This window comes from Cervus canadensis, chromosome 5 (genome assembly GCF_019320065.1).
Source record: "Cervus canadensis isolate Bull #8, Minnesota chromosome 5, ASM1932006v1, whole genome shotgun sequence".
NCBI classification, from domain to species: Eukaryota; Metazoa; Chordata; class Mammalia; order Artiodactyla; family Cervidae; genus Cervus; species Cervus canadensis.
Window position 1 is genome coordinate 47,085,769 of NC_057390.1, and position 19,332 is coordinate 47,105,100.

The 19,332-nt window shown below is 43.0% G+C and overlaps 1 protein-coding gene across 2 annotated transcripts; it reads right to left on the minus strand.

Moving 5' to 3' along the window:
• Positions 1-1,568: 1,568 nt before the first annotated feature.
• On the minus strand, positions 1,569-6,269 carry LOC122441782 (interleukin-36 alpha-like). 2 transcript variants are annotated; one of them, XM_043468799.1, is made up of 5 exons: positions 5,996-6,269; positions 5,770-5,887; positions 5,560-5,673; positions 5,260-5,399; positions 1,569-2,172 (listed from the first exon to the last, which is right to left on the minus strand). In XM_043468799.1, exons 2-5 carry the CDS (start codon positions 5,828-5,830, stop codon positions 1,957-1,959), a joined length of 531 nt encoding a protein of 176 aa, XP_043324734.1. In that variant the 5' UTR covers positions 5,831-5,887; positions 5,996-6,269; the 3' UTR covers positions 1,569-1,956. The 2 variants fall into 2 exon arrangements, with proteins under 2 accessions (XP_043324734.1, XP_043324733.1); XM_043468798.1 differs by having other exon boundaries at positions 5,764-5,887.
• Between the last annotated feature and the right edge of the window lie 13,063 nt (positions 6,270-19,332).

Here is a 19,332-nt window from a genome sequence, read left to right on the forward strand (position 1 = left end):
AATCATAACAGAAAGTTTAAAAAAAATCACAAGATGATATGGGTTAGAAATCACCATATTGGGCTTCCTTGGTGGCTCAGTGGATAAGAATCCACCTGCCAGTGCAGGGAACATGGGTTCAATCCCTGGTCCAGGAAGATCCCACAAGCCATGGAGCAACTAAGCCCATGTACCACAACTATTGAGCTTGTGCTTTAGAGCTTGGAAGCTGCAACTACTGAAGCTTGTATGCCCTAGAGCCTGTGCTCTGCAACAAGAGAAGTCACTGCAATGAGAAGCCCATGCACTGCAACTAGAGAAAAGCCCACACAGCAACCAAGACCCAGTGCAGCCAAGATTAAATAAATGAATAAATATTTTAAAAAAGAAATCCGTGTATTTACAGAGAATGCTGTTTACTGACATGATGTGGGAACAAATGTTATTTCATAAAGGGTAGAGGAAGAGATAAGTCTTTGTTGTCACTATGCTCTAGATGAGTGTATGCCTTGCCAGATCATGGCCTGTGAGTTGATGGAAAAAACCCACAGGAGACTCTCAGAAGCTCTCTCTGGGATAGGATAGGGGAGCATTTTGTTAGCTGTGTGGTAGCATTATGTGTAAAATATGGAGTAAGATATCTACTAATGATGCTTATTTGTACCACCACCCCAGTAGTGAGGCCAGGGGAAACCTGAGTTTAGGAAGATACCACCTTCTACAAATATCCTACTGGGTTCTTCTTAGAAGTGGGAGATTTCATGGGAACCTGCTTTTATCATTTCATGGGAACAAATGGTAAAACTCCTTATGAATGCGAGGAATCAGTATTATGATCATGATATCCCATTAAAGTCATTCCATTCATAACAGCAACTGAGAGGAGCAAATTTTTTATTTCATAAATTTGACTTCCCATGAGATCCAGTGATAACGCTTTAGGTGAAAGCTTCATAAACAACACTAGTTCTTCATTCAAACCAGCAGAGCACATAACTTCACTGAGACACAAGCCATGCCCACAAGGGGTTCCAGCTTTATTCTTAGTCTTTTCTTCTATGGAACTTGTCTGTCTGCTTTTTCCCACCAGGATCCAAAAGATCTTGATACATTGCCACAGTGCAACATATCTGAAAATCCAGAGATCTGGACTCCAAATGAAAGAATCATCACCTTCATTTGTTATTTGAAACATCATTAGCAGGTATGTTAAGTAGAGTTTTCTTTAGTATTTTTGTCAAGGTGTCATAATTTAGCTACATAGCCATAGCAAAGACCCTCAATTTCCCTGCACTTTTGTCCATGTGGTTCCTGGCAGAGGGCACACAACTTGGCCCAGTGTTGTGCGTATGTTGTCACTGCATGCATGTGTTGAGGTCAGTAAGATACTCTTGGGTGAAAAGCTTAACCAAGATTCTTCCTCCCTTTAAGACTGCTGCTGCTGCTGCTGCTAAGTCACTTCAGTCGTGTCCGACTATGTGCGACCCCATAGACGGCAGCCCACCAGGCTCCCTCATCCCTGGGATTCTCCAGGCAAGAACACTGGAGTGGGTTACCATTTCCTTCTCCAATGCATGAAAGTGAAAAGTGAAAGTGAAGTCACTCAGTCATGTCTGACTCTTCACGACCCCGTGGACTGCAGCCTACCAGGCTCCTCCGTCCATGGGATTTTCCAGGCAAGAGTATTGGAGTGGGGTGCCATCGCCTTCTCCGACTGAGATGGTTCAATTCATGGCTGGGGAACTTGAAAGCCCCCCAAAAATGAAATGGACATAATTCTGGCAATTCTGCCTTTCCTTGTTGAATGATCGTTATGACAATGTTCATCTCCAAAGCACTTTTCTCTCTTTTTTCTTAATTAATTAAAGTATTGCTGATTTGCAGTTCTGTGATTCAGAAGCACTTCAGGAGCTTGAATGGAGGAAACCAAAAACAAGATTCTCTTTACAGAGAACAACTCTCATCCCTAGACCAGCCTTAAGCCTGGAGTACTGTGAACCCAAAGTCAGTAGTGTAGATTTTCCCCAGTTCTTGGGTGATAATCACAGGACAACTTCCATTGGAGCAGGAGCCGATGAACCAGCCAGGGAAGGCCACAGACTCAAAGCTGGAGGCCCTGCCTTTCTGGTCATGGTAGAAGAGAAAAGGCTTCACGGGCTCAGTTTGGTGGTACAGATCCATTATGTTCTGTTCCTAAAGGGCGAGAAGGAGGTCCCGGGGAGAAACATCACTGTTTGAGTTGTTCCACACTCTGCACACTAACAGTTCCTATTCAAGATTGGTTTCCCTGTTGAAACAGGCCTGGGTACCTCTATTTCATATTAAACCATTAAAAATTATCAGCCCCAAATACTTTAGAAATGTTAAGTTTAGGAGTGAAAACTTAGACCACTAATTTCAATGGTTCTTAATGTGAGCCTTTGAAGAAGAACAGTGTTGACATCAACGTTTTTGAGAATACAAAGCACAGATTTAATCATTACCTGTTCCTTATAAACCCAAGGAATAGTTACATAACAGTAATCATGAATTTAAACAGAGTTGTTTCATATCAAGTGTCTCTAACCTCAGAACTATGGATGTTTTGGGCAGAATAATCTTTTGTTGTCAGGGTCTGTCTTGTGTATGCTGGGAGGTTTAACAGCACCCCTGGCCTCTATCCAGTAGAGATCAGCAGAATCCCCCAGTTGCTAGGTGTGGCAACTAAAAATATCACCAGACATCGAAAAATTTGTCAGGGGCAAAATTGCCCATCATTAAACCACTATTTTCTATCTTGTCATCAGATTGAGCGTCTGCCTATGCTTGTTTGCTGAAGGCTTTTACATTTATTCCTGACTCCAGTAGATGGTCTTCCCTGGTGGCTCAGCTGGTAAAGAATCTGCCCGCAATGGGGGAGACCTGGGTTAGGCCCCTGGGTTGGGAAGATCCCCTGGAGAAGGGAATAGCCACTGACTCCAGTATTCTGGCCGGGAGAATTGCATGGACTGTTTAGTCCGTGGGGTTCCAAAGAGTCAGACATGACTGAGTGACTTTCACTTTCACTCTTCTTTCCAGTAGAATAAAAATAGATAGAGAACATACATGCATGCATGCTAAGTCACTTCAGTTGTGTCCGACTCTTTGCAACTCTATGAACTATAGCTTGCCAGGCTCCTCTGTTCATGGGATTCTCCAGTCAAGAATATTGGAGTTGGTTGCCATGCCTGCCTTCCAGGGATCTTCCCGACCCAGGGATCAACCCGCGTCTCTTATGTCTCTTGAATTAGCAGGCAGGTTCTTTACTACTATGGCCACCTGGGAAACCTATAGAATATATAGATCAAGGGATCAAGAGATTTCCTAAAGCACACAGAGGCCTGGTTTGTGATCCTCCTATAACTTAAAATATTTTTAAATAATAGAGAATAGCATTATTAAAATGCTTGTTACAGAGAATTGCTTGTTCACTTACAGTTGAAAACTATCTCCTGTCAAAAACATGTTTTAATTTGCTCACCCACCTAGTGATAATCAACTGCTGAAAGTGTCACAGCTGATTCCACCCACACATGTGCAGTTGACCCTTCCTATCAACAGATTCTGCGTACTTGGAGTAAACCAACTGAGGACCAAAAATATTGGGAAAAAAACAAAAAAAAATCAAGAAAGTTCCAAAAAAGCAAAACTTGAATTTTCTTTGTGCTGGCAACTATTTATATAGTGTTCTCACTGTATTGCTGCTACTGCTACTGCTAAGTCACTTCAGTCGTATCTGACTCTGTGTGACCCCATAGACGTCAGCCTGCCAGGCTCCCCCATCCCTGGGATTCTCCACGCAAGAACACTGGAGTGGGTTGCCATTTCCTTCTCCAATGCATGAAAGTGAAAAGTGAAAGGGAAGTTGCTCAGTCGTGTCCAACTCTTAGCAACCCCATGGATTGCAGCCTACCAGGCTCCTCCATCCACAGGATCTTCCAGGCAAGAGTACTGGAGTGGGGTGCCATTGCCTTCTCCATCTTACTGTATTAGGTATTATTAAGTAATCTAGAGCTGATTTAAAGGATAGGTTACATAATTATATAGGTTATTTAGGAACTTGAGCATCCACTTTGGTATCCATGAGGGGTAGAGGAGTCCTGCACTAAAGCCCCCAAAGATGCCAAGGGATGACTCTGTGTGTGTGTGTGTGTGTGTGTGTGAGAGAGAGAGAGAGAGAGAGAGAGACAGAGAGAGACAGAGAGACAGCGAGAGATTCATATATATAGTCAAGAATAAATCTAAAAGCCTTCCTCTTTGTTGAATTACTTCTTAAGCAAAACAAATGATTTTAGCAGATTAGTTTCAAAATACCCCTGCAATTTTTTCTTGTTTCATAATACATGCATCCTAAAAAGAACCAAAAATAAATATGCATAAGGATAATCAATAATTTGTCCTTTAAAAGATTCTAGAGGACTTCTCTGGTGGTCCAGTGGTTAGTAATGGGCCTGTCAATGCAGGGAACACAGGTTCGATCCCTGGTCTGGGAAGCTCCCATATGCCGTGGGGACACTAAGCCTGTGTGCCACAACCGTTGAGGCCCTCATGCCCTAGAGCCCATGTTTTGCAACAAGAGAAGCCACCACTTCTCAGCGCACAGTGAGAAGCCTGCACACCACGGTTAGAGAATAGCCCCTGTCCTCAGCAACTAGGGAATGCCCATGCACAGCAAGGAAGAGCTGGCACAGCTAGGAAAAAGAAATTAACAAAGATTCTAAAAAGCTAAATTTTCCATCAAATGAGCACTTAGTGAAATAAATACGCATCTTCCTCCTAAGTGCTAAGTGAAGTCGCTCGGTCGTGTCCGACTCTTTGCGACCCCATGGACTGTAGCCTACCAGGCTTCTCTGTCCATGGGATTTTCCAGGCAAGAATACTGGAGTGGGTTGCCATTTCCTTCTCCAGGAGATCTTGCCGACCCAGGGACTGAACCCGGGTCTCCCGTATTGTAGGCAGGCGCTTTACCGTCTGAGCCACCAGGGAAGTCTTCCTCCTAGTTGGAGGTAAATACTATGGCTCAGATGGTCAAAAATCTGCCCCCAATGCTGGAGACTGGGGTTCGATCCCTGGGTGGGGAAGATCCCCTGGAGTAGGAAATGGCAACCCACTCCAGTATTCTTGCCTGGAGAACCCCATGGACAGAGGAACCTGGCAGGGCTACAGTCCACGTGGTGGCAAAGTCGGACACAACTGAGCAACTAACACTTTCACTTTTACTCCTAGTCAGGCATAGACAAGACCCTTATTTTCCATACTCACCTGAAGCTGCAGCACAGGCTGCCCCTTGACCTTCGTGCAGAATAGGCAAAGCTCTGGCTCCTTCAGTCCCAAGTAGACAGGATTCCCCCTGCCCTTCTCAAGAGTCTCTGTGTACTTGCATGAGATTAAGGTAACAGTGACTGGGAACACAACATAATCACAGATCACTCTCTCATTCATTACAACCTGCGAGATAAGCCCAGTTAACGAGTCTATTCACAGTGAAAAGAAAAAGCCGAGCACACGACACACAGCAGCGCTGGCCAAAGGAACTGCCTCGGACAGGCCTTGGCCATTCACCTGGATCCATCTGGTCCTTCCTGGGGACAGCTGTGAGGGTCTGGTCTTGAAGGACCCATACCAGATGGTTGACATCCTGAATATCCACCAGAACTGGGTGTATCCTGGATAATACTGTAGAGAAAATCAAAAGGCAAATGTGAACAGGAGGGTACCGAATATCCCCCCTTTCCAATTTTTTTGCCCTTCCATGTACATCTTCACCTGGACCTTTCATTCTTTCATTCCCTTTGGATGATGGTGTTTCAGAACTGCCAAGGTGTGAAGACATTTATGTGCAGATGGATCCCACAAGAGGATCTAAGTCAGTCCCAAGCCACGGTTTGACCTTGAGTCAGAAAAAGAGCTAATGAGCCAACAGCAACCCCAGGGAGAATCTACGGTCCCAGAATTCACCTTGCTCCCTCTCCTGTTCACCTTCTTAGATGTAGCCTACCTTCCAGCAGAAGCAGCGGTACTAAACCCAGAGCCTAAAGACGACAGGAGGGCCAAGGCCAGAGGTCTAGAAGCAGAGAAGATCAAAGGTCAGCAGGCTTTGCAGCTATGGAGGACACTGTGTCCCTATGGCTATGGACTATGGCTTTTTCTGTGCTCAGGTGCTCTGACGGAGTCCAATAGGGCCCGAGCCTTTGATCCACATCAAGAAAGGAGGAGGTTCTGCCTCACTGGGGCTAGGACTTCCCAGCACCCTGAGTATTTGTCAGTCCCTGATACCATGGGAATTTAGTGAGGCTTTATATAAAGAAATATCAACTGGGGCAGGGTTGCAACCTGTTCACGCATAGTGAAAAAGGAGGCATGCTAAGTTTTTAAGAGCAGTCACCAGGAAACATTGTCATCAACACTGAGTTTGAGGAAAGAAGTGTTATGGGACAGTCCCATGGCCGATGACTAAGCAATGATGCTGCAAAATGTTACACTAATCTTATTCCAAAGAGTGGAAACCCATAGTGGGTTCAAGGTAGACTTAGAAAGGGAGTGGTCCCCTAAGGCCTGTGTAGTTTCCAACCACTCCTGGTCTGGTCATCTTATCCCCTGCCAACCTCAGATGAAAAAATACAAACACTCCAGTGTATGCTCCTCCAGCTTTTCAGAGCGAGTGTGAATGCTGCTTCTCCACTCAAGGAAAGCCTTGCCTAAACAAGGTCAGCTCCTGCACACCCTGCCCCTCATGGACTCTACAGTAGTGGCTCCTAGATGCTCTATTTCCTGTGCTAGAAGACATGCATTAGCTCTTCCACAAAGGGAAATGGGCAGTGCTGGTGAGACTGTTCCAACCTTTCAGCCCGAGTTCACTGTCTGTAGTGGTTCCCAGCTCCTATCTGCTCTACATCAAGGGCTTGCATCTCAGGGGTAACTTCAACCAGTTTGGGAGGGGATTGGTGAGTAAATGTCTCAGGTTCTTCAGCCTTTGATGGGATTGTGCTAACATTTCTCATGGGGTTCCTAACTAACTCATCAGCCTACCTCACCTCATAAAGACACCCTCATGTTCACACCTTTACCCTCTCCAAAGATTCTTGCTTCTTGATCTTGTCCTGGGTAGGCCATGATAAGCTGGTGAGCTATCCTCTTAAGAGTGTGGAGTCATGAAGCACTGACATTTAAATGTATAGCAAGTTTGAGTCAAAACTGGGATTCAGAATCAAGTTGAGTCTATAAAGAGGTCCTGCCTAGCGCATCGCTTAGCATGAGTTGATTCCCATGCTCTAAGAAGAAAGGGCTTCCCAGGTGGCTCAGTGTTAAAAGAATCCACCTGCCAAGGCAGGAGTTGCAGGAGACACTGGTTGGATCCCTGGATGGGGAAGGTCCCCTTGAGAAGGAAATGGCAGAAGAAAGTCCAGAATTTGTGACATCACCCCCATGCTCCTTACACAGGACTGAATGCACTTGGATATTTTAAGAAGAGAAGCTCAATATCCTGTTATCAGATACAAAAAAGCAAACATCCAGGACACACTAGTATAGATGCCACATATACTAATGCAAACTCATTCATGACCACAGTCAATAGGATATATGGTCCTTCCAGATTCTTTATTGCATCCTATAAAACATGGAGCTCTATATGACCTGGGAACTTAGCCCATAGTACCATTATCAGAGGTGATGGGGGCTTAGGTGATACCAGATAACCCAAGACCTCTGTGTCTCTCTCCCTAATATGGAAGTGACATCCTTCATAGCTAAGGGAGTAGATAAGCCTAAGAAGGGAAATTGAATCAAATACGATGAAGGAAATTTCTCTTTCTGCAAGAAAATAACTCCATAGGGATACAGTTTAGAGATACAGCTTCCCTACTCTCTTAGCTAGCCAGAACTGAACTTGCCTTGAAATGTAATTCCTTTGTCCATTCATATCTATCCTTCATTATTCAGTTTAAAGTCTAATACAGTCATCTCAGCCCCACAAATCCATCCCAGTTCTGATAGTATAATCCCCACAACTCAATTTTTCTATGGCTCACCTGTTGGCAAATCACATGGAACTGTCCCTGTTCTGCACATTCTTGATGTTCAAAGTGTGGTCCTTGGAGCAGCAGCACTGGCAACAATCAACAGTTTACCAGAAATGCAGAATCTCAGGTTCTACCCCAGACTTAGAGAATCAGGACCTGAAATGTTTTTAAACAGCTTTAAAACTACAATATGTTCTATGCTGATATAGGACACACCACTGTCAATACTCTATAAGCATAGAAAGAAAGAAGTTGGGATTCAGGGTAGGCCTGGGCCTGGGGAAGGAACAAGCAAACCAGCCCTAGACCCACTCTCAAATTTCCTCAGCCTCTGGAACCCATGAGATAGGCTGTCTTGGCACTGCGGGGGATAAAAAAGGAGAGATGACAGTAGTAAAGAAAAGAAGTCATTACTGGAAGTCTGTGATGCTGGACAGACCCTCACAAGGATTTTCACTTGGAGTACTTACAGTTTGATTGAACCAGGTACTCTCAAACTATATTTGGTTTCATTTAAGCCAAGTACTTTCTACCAGAAGGAAAGAGAAAGTCTCTCTAGAGGTGAGCAGAGTCATTCCAAAGACAACAAGCCATAAGTAGTTGAAGATTACCAGGCATACACACAAACAAGAATAAGAGCAAAAGGAAAGAAAGGAAAGAGAAAGGAAGGGAGGGAGGGAGGGAGGGAGAGAAGGAGAAAGTAAAAGAAAGAAAGAAAGAAAGGGAAAACAGAAACATATCCACACAGAGATCACATTTTGTAACTATTATACACAGAGCTTAAAACAACTGTCCTAACCATGTTTAAGAAACAAATGATGAATAAGAATATCTTTCTAGAACAGCAAACTATGAAAAGCGGCAAAAATGGAAGAGGGAAACAGCATCTCTTGCACTGTAAAATACATTACAAAATAAAATAAGCCAATATTTGTATTTGGCAATAGACAGCACACAGCAGAAGAATTAGAGAATGACATCAACAAGGTGGTGGTTTAGGAATTTCTAGGGCTTGTCCCCTCCCAGAAACATCCATTTGAACAACTCTCCATGCTCTGAAACACCTTCACAAGAGCTTCACAGGTGAGGGATTACATCACTTGGGTGGAACATGGAAGTAAGAAAAGATGCATTGAAAAACATAGGAAAGACAGTTTCACATACTCCCGTCACCCCTCCCCTGTGGAGAGAGACATCTAACCTATGGGAGAAGGAAGAGAAGGAAGGACCTGACGTCACAGTGGACTCCACCATCAGCCCACCACAGCATCAGGCCAGCTCCCATGACCCCAGGCTCCTGGTGGGCTTGCACAAAGCCAGGTTATAGCCCATCCAGCAGTTCTTATGAACCCAGGCTCTGGTAGGCTCCTGACCTGCCTTAGCACCAGGTTGACTCCATGGCCCCAGGTTCCCAACTGCCCAGCTCCAAGATGGCTTCTACAGACCGATACTCCAGATGAGCTTTCATGGAACTAGGCTCTTGGCCTGCCCCAATGCAAGGCTAGTACCATTGGCCCCAGGCTCCAGGCAGGCTCCTGTGGAGCCAGGCTCCTGACCCATGGCAGCACCAGGCAGCCCCATGGCCTTAGACTTTAGGCTGGCTTCCCTGGCCTGGACTCTTGGCAAGCTTCTGTGGATACATACTCCTAGCCCAGTCCAGCCCAGCCCAGCATTTGGCTGCTCCCATGGCCCCAGCTTTCAGATTGACTCCCATGGTCCCAACCTCCAGATTTGTCCCTTGGATTCAACCTCCAGGTTGGTCCCATGAGCCCTGGAACTATAGGCTATAGGCTGACTCCTACAGCCCCAGTTGCCAGGTTCACCCAAATGCTAGGTAACCCCAGCTTCCAGGCTTCTGTGAACCCAGACTCTAGGCTTGCCCCAGCACCAGGCCAGCTCCTGTGGACCCAGATGCCAGACCCACCCCAGTGGTCCCCACAACCAGACTGGCTGGCACAGACCCAGGATCCAGGCCCACCCACACAGACTCAGGTCCCAGGCTTACCATCACAGACTCAGGCACCTGGTCAACCCCAGTGAACCCAGACACAAAGGTAGTTTGTCGCAAAAATCGACCCTGTGGATCCAAGCACCAGGTATGATCATCTGCTGACCCAGGCACCACCTGCCTGTCCGAGAATTCCAGCAGCAAACACCTGTGGACACCACCAGATGCCTTACTCAGAATTTCTGGACAGGCTGACTGGTGAAGGGCTTTCCCTTCCAAAGCCAGACTGTAAAGACTGGAAGAGACAACTACCTTCTTAAATGCACAGACAATGAAAGCCACAAAGATCACAAAAATTAAGGAAACATGACACCACCAAAGGAAATTAATAAAGCTCCAATAGTAGTTGTAGTAGTAGTTGCTCAGTTGTGTCCAACTCCGCAACCCCATGGATTGTAGCCTACCAAGCTAACTGCCCATGGGACTCTCCAGGAAAGAACACTGAAGTGGGTTGCCATTTCCTTCTCCAGGGTATCTTCCTGACCCAGGGATTGAACCCAGATCTCCTGTACTGCAGACAGATTCTTTATCCTCTGTGCCACCAGAGAAGCTTCAATAATTGGCCCTAAAGAAAAAGAGATAAATAGACTGACAAATAATTCTGAATAATCCTCTTAAGAAATTCAGTGAACTACAAGAACACAGAGAAAACAAAATAAAATTAGAAGCATAATTCATAAAAAAAATTAGTTTAGGGCATTCCTTAACAGTCCAGTGGTTAGGACTCCCTGCTTTCACTGCCAAGAGCCTGTGTTTGATCCCTGATCAGGGAACTAATATCCCACAAGTCATGCTAGATAGTAAATTAAATTAAAAATTGAGAACTTAAAAAAATAAGTCCAACAAAGAAAGAAAAATCATTAAATAAAAACAAATAGAAATCTTGGAGTTGAAGGACTCTTCAACTCTGCAATGACCAAGCTGATGAATTCCACAGACAGCTTCAAAAACAGACTGGATTTAACAAAAAAAGAATTAGAGCAACAGAAGACAGGTCATTTGAAATTATTCAATTAGAGGAGAAAAACAGAAAAAAAAAAATAGAAAAGAGGGGGCTTCCCTGGTGGCTCAGTGGTAAAAATCTCCCTGCCAAGGCAGGAGACACAGACAGATTTGATCCCCGATCCGGGAGAACCCCATATGTCATGGAGCAACTAAGCCTGGGCACCACAGTTATTGGGCTCATGCTCCACAAGGGAAACCACCACCATGAGAAGCCTGCACACTTTAACTAGAGAGCAGCTCCCACTATCCACAACTAGAGAAAAACCCATGCAGCAACAAAGACCCAACACAGCCAAAAATAAAATAAATAAAACTTTTTTAAAAATAGAAAAGAAGGCTTCCAATTTAAAATGGTGATGTACAAAGATCCTGAACTCACATCACAAGGACACACTAAATCTCCAAAACTAGCTCAACTTGCATCTACAACAAAGATTAAAAAGGCCATATCGAGATGGGTAGGAGAAGCAAAGACTTGGTCTCATCAAATACCACATCCAAGATACGGCAACCCACAAGTGAGGGAGACATCTGAAAAGAATATGGAACTTTGTCCTGAAGAGTAAGGTGTTTATGCTCCACATAAAGCATTCAAAACCCTGGGGACTGATGCCAAAGAGACAAGCCCACAAATTCTCTGTCTATGAAAACAAACGTGGTTTATGTCCATAGAGCTGTAGAGAATGGAGAAACTGCTCTCAAAGGGCTCATACATGGACTCACTTGCCCTGGGACCTCACACAGGAGTGGCAGTTTGAAGGGGCCTGGACCATGTGTAGAGGAGATTGACTTGCTAGACTTGTGGGGACTTCTGGAGATGCAGAAACTTGCTGAGACTCTCTGGGGATGGAAGCACTGACAGGCATCATCTTTGAGTTCTCTTTTGGCCTTGCTAGTGTCAGCACTGGTGGGCACCATTTTGGCACTCCCTCTTTCCCTGTTAAAGCCAGTAGGCACACCTGATCCCACCATGCCACCACTGTGGCCCTACTAATGCTAGAAATCACACCCAGTCCACATAGAGATGTCCCTTGACTGCCTAGCTCTGGTGCCCAGAGAAATAGTGCAACTGGGCCCCATGAGTCATTTTTGCACAAGGCCCTCCTTTAAGACTTGGAGAGATCACTGTTTTACCTAAGACATAGAAACAAACACAGAGCATTAAGCAGAATGGGGAGACAGAGGAATATATTCCAAAGGAAAAAACAAGATAAAACCTTAGAGAAGGACCCTAGTGAAATAGAGATAAGTAACCTACCTAATAAAGAATTCAAAGTAATGGTCATAAAGATGCTTACAAAAACAAGAGAAGAATGGATTAACACAGTGAGAACTGTAAGAAAGAGACAAAAAAAATAAGAAAGTATGAAACAGAAGTCACAGACCTGAAGAATATAATAGCTGAACTGAAAAAAAAAAAAAATACACTAACAGGGTTGAACAGCAAACTATATGAAGTAGATGAATAAATCAGTGACCTCAAAGAGAGGTAGTAGAAATCACCCAAACAGAGCAGCAAAAAGAATTTTTAAAAGTGAATGTAGCTTAAGGGACCTATTGAACAACAACAAACGGAATAGCATCCACATGATAATGATACCAGAAGAAGAAAGGGCTTCCCAGGTGGCTCAGCTGATAAAGAACCCAACTGCCAATGCAGAAGACATAAGAGACTCAGATTCGATCCCTGGGTTGGGAAGATCCCTTGGAGTAGAAAATGGCAATCCACTTCAGTATTCTTGCCTGGAACATCCCATGGACAGAGGAACCTGGTGGGCTACTGTCCATGGGGTCGCAAAAGAGTCTAAAGAAATGTTAAGAAACTTCTTTAAGAAAAGAAAAAGCAGTAACTAGTAACAAGAAAATATATGAAGAGGGACTTCCCTGGTGGTCCAATGGTTAAGACTCCAAGCTTCTACTGCAGGGATTGTGGGTTTGATCCCTGGTTAGGGAAATAAAGATCCCATGGGCAAATGGTGCAGCCAAGAAATAAATAAAAATAAAGAAAAAAAAAAAACTAGAAATCAATAATAGGAGAAAAAGTGAAAAATAAACAAATACATGAAAATTAAACAACATGTACTTAAGTAACTAATACATCAAAGAAAAAAGCCAAAGGGGAAATTTTAAAATAACTTCAATGAAACAAAAATGAAAATGCAATATAACAAAACTTATGGTTTGCAATAAAAGCAGTGCTAAGGGGCAAGTTTATAATAATAAACACATTAGGAAAAGAGAAAGGTTTTAAATAAACAACCTAACTTTATATCTCAAGAACAGAAAAGAAGAGCAAACTAATCTCGATGTTCACAGAAGAAAGGAAATTACAAAGATCAGAGCAGAAGTAAATGAAATAGAAATCAAACACACAAAGAAAAGATCAATGAAACTGAGACTTTGTTTTTTGAAAAGATAAGCATAATAGGCAAATCTTCAGCTAGACTAGTTAGGAAAAAAAGAGAGAGGACTCAAATCAAGTCAGAAATGAAAGAAAAAACATTACAACTTACATTACATTAAGTACAAAAGATCATAAGAGACCACTATAAAGAATTACATACCAACAAATATAAAAACCTAGAAGAAATACCTAGAAATATGCAACTTACCAAGACAGTATCATGAAGAAAGAAAATCTGGGCAGACCAAAAATGAGTAAGGAGAATCAGTAATCAAAACTTTCCAAAAAAGAAAAGCCCAGGATCAGATGGTGAATTCTACTAAACATTTAAATAATTAACTTCCCAGGCTCTTCCAAAAAATTGAAGATGGCCTAAACTCATTTTATGAGACTAGCATCATAGTGACACCAAAACCAAAGAAGGACAACACAAGAAAAGAAAACTATAGGGCCCAATAGACGGCATTTCCACTTACCAAGGATGACTGTGTAACTTATTAGCAACAGAGACTAATACTGAGCCCCTGATGTGGCAGTATTCTTCAAGGAGTCTGACTAATCTCATGGTGGCAAGTTACTGACGTGTCAGATCTTTTCCCTCTTGGAAGGGCAACAGTGTGCCCTCAGAGGGATTGATGTATATACCATTTCTGCCTTCAGAGCCTCAATCACCACTACTATGGGATGACTGATCTACAGTAATGGAATCCCACACAAGATAGCATCCAAGCATAGAATTCATTTTATAATGAAGGAGGGGATAAAAGAGGCCCATGACCATTGAATCCACTCAATAGTATGCTGGTAAATTTTTAACTATTTTCTTTCTAGGAAATAAACAAACAGAACGTAAGACAAAACTTGTGGTGACTATCAGTGTCTATGATATAGATATTCCCAACTTGGGCAATTTCAAGTTACCAACTGGCTTTCAAAATCTGAAGATGTAACATTTGGCCTTTTCTAGACAGTATGAGCCAACTCTACTACTTCCCTGGATCCACTGGTCCATCCAGAAGTAGTCGACTTAATGGAGCTTCAGTGGCAGTACTCTTGGAGGATGGAAGTCATCCTTCAGGATGCAGCCTATGAAGGAGGAGGTAGACTTTCCCATACACATGAAGACAGGGAGAAATATTACATTGTAATATTTCTTATGTAATATACAAGAAGGGCTTCCCTGGGGGTTCAATGGTAAAGGATCCTCCTGCAATGCAAGAGATGCCAGTTTGATTCTTGTATTGGGAAGATCCCCTGGAGAATACTGAAAATGGAAACCCACTCCAGTATTCTTGCCTGGAAAATTGCTTGGACAGAGGAGCCTGTTGGGCTACAGTCCATGGGGTCGCAAGAGTTGGACATGACTTAGTGACTAAACTATAAGAATACACAAGGAACTCAGGTGATCTGCTTGGGTACCTTTGGTATCCCTTTGCCTAATTATAACTGCGAATAAGTGCATGTAAGAACACCTAAGTTGGACCATAAAGAAGGCTGTGCCCAAGAATTAATGCTTTTGAATTGTGGTGCTGGAGAAGACTCTTGAGAGTCCCTTGGACAGCAGGGAGATAAAATCAGTTAATCCTAAAGGACATCAACCCTGAATATTCATTGGAAGGACTGATGCTGAAGCTGAATCTCCAATACTTTGGCCAACTGAGGTGAAGAGCTGACTCATTGGAAAAGACCCTGATGCTGGGAAAGACTGAGGGCAGGAGGAGAAGAGGGCAACAGAGGATGAGATGGTTGGATCGCATCACCAACTCAATGGACAAGAGTTTGAGCAAATTCTGGGAGATAGTGAAGGACATGGAAGCCTGACAGTCCATGCAGTCAAAAAGAGTCAGGCAGACTTAGTGACTAAACAATCACAAGAACATGATAACTAAATGGTCAGACTTCTCATGGATGAGATCTTTGGTTAGATCACCAGGAAAGCCACTAAGACCTGCCAAGGTGATCACTGAGGATAAGGGGAATCCAGAATAGACAGTGGAGAAAGGAGACAGTAGAAACCAGTCGCTGGGACCAATTGAAGAAATAGGTGCAGTAGTCCATCCATTTATATGCTGCTCCAAGTTTCCCCTCAGGAAAAAGGGAATCGGAGTGGATCTGCTCCCAAACACGTGGAGAAGAGGCGATTCATGCAGCACAATTGTGAAGAGCTGTGGCCACAGAGGTGTACCTCTCAGATCTCCCTTTAAGAGACCCTGTCACAAGGAGAATAGTAAGCAGATGGCCTCAGGTGCCACACCTCTGGATCCACTGTGATATTCCTGCCAAGGCTACTCTCCCTGAGACACCCCCAGCCAATGACAGAGCAGCATGTACCACGTGTGGTAAATCTATAACAAAATGCAAGCGAATAATAACCATCACATTCAGGATGACAGTTACATCCAATGGAAGGATGGGAAGGTGATGGGATGGTGAATGAACACACGGGTATGCTTAATATCTTCTGTTTCTTCAGCTGAGGGCTGAGTTTATGTTGGTCCCATTTATTTATATCTTGAATATATTTGTTGTAAATATTCCCTCAATATAACTCAATATTTATGTTAAAATAGAAAAAGATAGATTTCCTGAATTTTCTGGAAATAATAATACAATGATAGTTATCATTTATTGTTAACCATAATTTCACTCCTTCATTAAACTCCCATAACAATTTCTTAAAGTCATGTGTGAAACAAAAGAAAAAAGCTAAAATATTACTTAATAGGTAGAAATAAATCAGATATCAGTAAAAAAATAAAAACAAAAAAACAAAAAACTAATTCAGTCATATAGGAAAGCCAATAATGTTTTCATCAAACTTTTACAAAGAGAAAAAATAAAATCATTTATGAAAATTTTAAGTATAGATATTCAGATAATACAATCCCAAAATATGAATCAGTGATGAATGAAAGCATTTAGTCCCTCTCTATAGACTTGGGTGTTAATCTAGACAACCTCAAGGTGAGGGCCTACAGGCAGACCAATGGTACATCTGCCCAGTGGGGAACAAGAAGGGCCACCTCCCCATCCTATGGCCTCCAGCCCACTGGCAAAATGAACAATCATGATTTGCTTGAAACAGAAAGAGCACCATTGACAAAGGAAAATTATTTTAAATTTAAATGTTAAGAGTTAGACAACAGATGATATATTTGAAACATTTTTTTAAAATGTATTCATCGACATATAGTTGATTGACAATGATGTTCAGCAAAGGTTTCAGAGAGAGAGAGAGATCTACATATACACATATACACTCATGGGGCTTCCCTGATGGCTCAGCAGTAAAGAATCTGCCTGCTAACGCAGGAACCGTGAGTTCAGTCCCTGGCCGGGAAGATCCCTTGGAGAAGGAAATGGCAGGCATGGCAACCCGCTCCAGTATTGTTGACTGGAAGATCCCATGGACAGAGGAGCCTGGTGGGCTACAGTCCATGGGGTCGAAAAAGAGCTGGACACAACTTAGTGACTAAACAACAACAAATACACACAAACACAGTAAGTCCCCTACATATGAACCTTCAAGTTGCAAACTTTCAGAGATGCAAGCGTGCTACTACCCAGATATCACTGGATCATTTTTTCAAGAGTGTGGATAGAACTGAATCCAGCAAGGAACCAGAACCTGTGCCATCAGCATCAAGCATGAGTGAAATTGCACCTTGCCTTCCACCTCTTCTTGCTGACGATCCTTCCGCTCTACCAACTCCCTCCTCCAGTCAGTAACACTTCTTGCCTGTTCACTGGATGCCAGCCCCTGTGTGCCCGCTGCTGTACTGTACTACTGTACTCGTCAAGGTACCGTACTATAGGGTTACATATGTTTTCAGAATTTTTTGTGTTTGTTTTTTATGTATTATTTGTGTTGAGTATTATAAATGTATTACAGTATTACAGTATTTAACTCTTTGTATTAGTTGGGTAATTAGGCCAACTTTGTTGGACTTACAAACAAATTGGACTTAGGAGCACACTCTGGGAATGGAGCTCATTTGTATGTAAGGGAACTTTGTGTGCATGTGTGTATTCTTTTTAATTCTTTTCATTATGCTTTATCACAGAATACTGAATATAGTTCTCTGTGCTATACAATAGGACCTTGCTGTTTACCCATCCTATATATAATAACTTGCATCTGCTAATCCCAAACTCCCCCATCCTTCCCCAATTCCCTTCATTCCACAGCCAAACTAAAATAAATATTTAAAAAAGAAATACATGTTTAAACTCTGTCCCCATTTCTGGCACAGAGCTGCTAAAACCCTTGAAATGTCCTAGGTGTTGAGAGCAATAAATGTGTCTTTTGTTATGTTATGAGGTGACTTTTGCAGGTTGAGATGTCTATTCTCTACGTGATTCTGTTTTTGGAAACATCTCCTTTTTTTTTGCAAGATGTAATATTTTTATTTGGTAAATGCAAAGTTTCAGTTCAGTAGTGAAATATTTCATTAAACTTGAATAATATCTTTTAAAATTAAAATCTAATTTTTAAAAATTATGACTTTTTCATTATTAAATCATATTGTTGGAAAACATTGTTTTTAAAAGACCGTGAACACAGCCTGAGTTTTCACATAGAAAAAATAAAATTTGTCACCAATCCTCTTAGCTCTGATCTTTCTAATTCCCAAAACAAAATTTTCTCCTCGTGTGGCCAGGGTTTTTCCAGGCTTCACCAGCTCCTAGGAAGTGGTCACACCAATAGTGATGACCAGTTCATGAGCTGGCTTACAAGAGGTATGGGGAGGGAGTGGCTCACCACTGCAATGCTGAGAGCTGGCTTTTCTGTCCTCCCCACTCCACTCCCATTCCACTCCCAACCCCTGCAGTTGGCACATGCCTCTTCCCTGTACTCTGAGAATGAGATTTTGTTACCAACCCTTATAACCGAAGGAGGTTTCCGAGTGATAAGGGAAAAGCCCATACATGGAAACTTGCCTCTAATCTCATGTACTCAGCTAAATATTATTTTATATCTTCAAGACATAGGTCAGCCAATATGGGACATGTGTTGTGATCTGAATTAAGAAATATGTGTTCAGACTTTTCTGGCTGTCCAGTGGTTAAGAATGGGCCTGTCAATGCAGGGGACACAGGTTCAATCCCTAGTCTGGGAAGATTGTGCATGCCTCGGGCAACTTGGCCCGTGAGTCACAGCTACTGAGCCCGTGTGCTGCAGCAACTGAAGTCCACGGTCCTAGAGCCTGTGCTCTGCAACAAGAAAAGCCATCACAATGAGAAACCAGAGAACCACAACTAGAGAGTAGCCCTAGCTCACCACAACTAAAGAAAGTCCAAGCGCCGCAACGAAGACCCAGCACAGACAAAATAAATATTTAAAAAGGAAATACATGTTTAATCTCTGTCCCCATTTCTGGCACAGAGCTGCTAAAACCCTTGAAATGTCCTAGGTGTTGAGAGCAATAAATGTGTCTTTTGTTATGTTATGAAGTGACTTTTGCAGGTTGCTGGGAAACCAACCTTTGGATTAAAGATTTGGAACTTTCATTGCCACCAACTTCTGATCTCCAGGGACAGGGGAGGGGCTGGAGGTTGAAACAATTGCTAATGGCTAATGATGTAATCAATCATATCTATGTAGTGAAGCCTGCATCAAAACCCAAAAAGATGGGGTTTGGAGAACTTCTAGGCTGGTGAACATGTTGAAGATCTGGAGTGAGTGGCATCCTCAGAGAACCTGGAAGCTCCATGCTCTGTCTCCATACCTTGCCACATACCTCTCTTTCATCTAAGGCCCAGCTCTAAGCCTAGACAGTCAGAATTGTGAGAGGAGTGGGTTTAACTTTGTCGTTCTTGTTTAGTTGCTAAGTCATGTCTGACTCTTTTGTGACCGCATGGACTCTAGTCCACCAGGCTCCTCTGTCCATTGGATT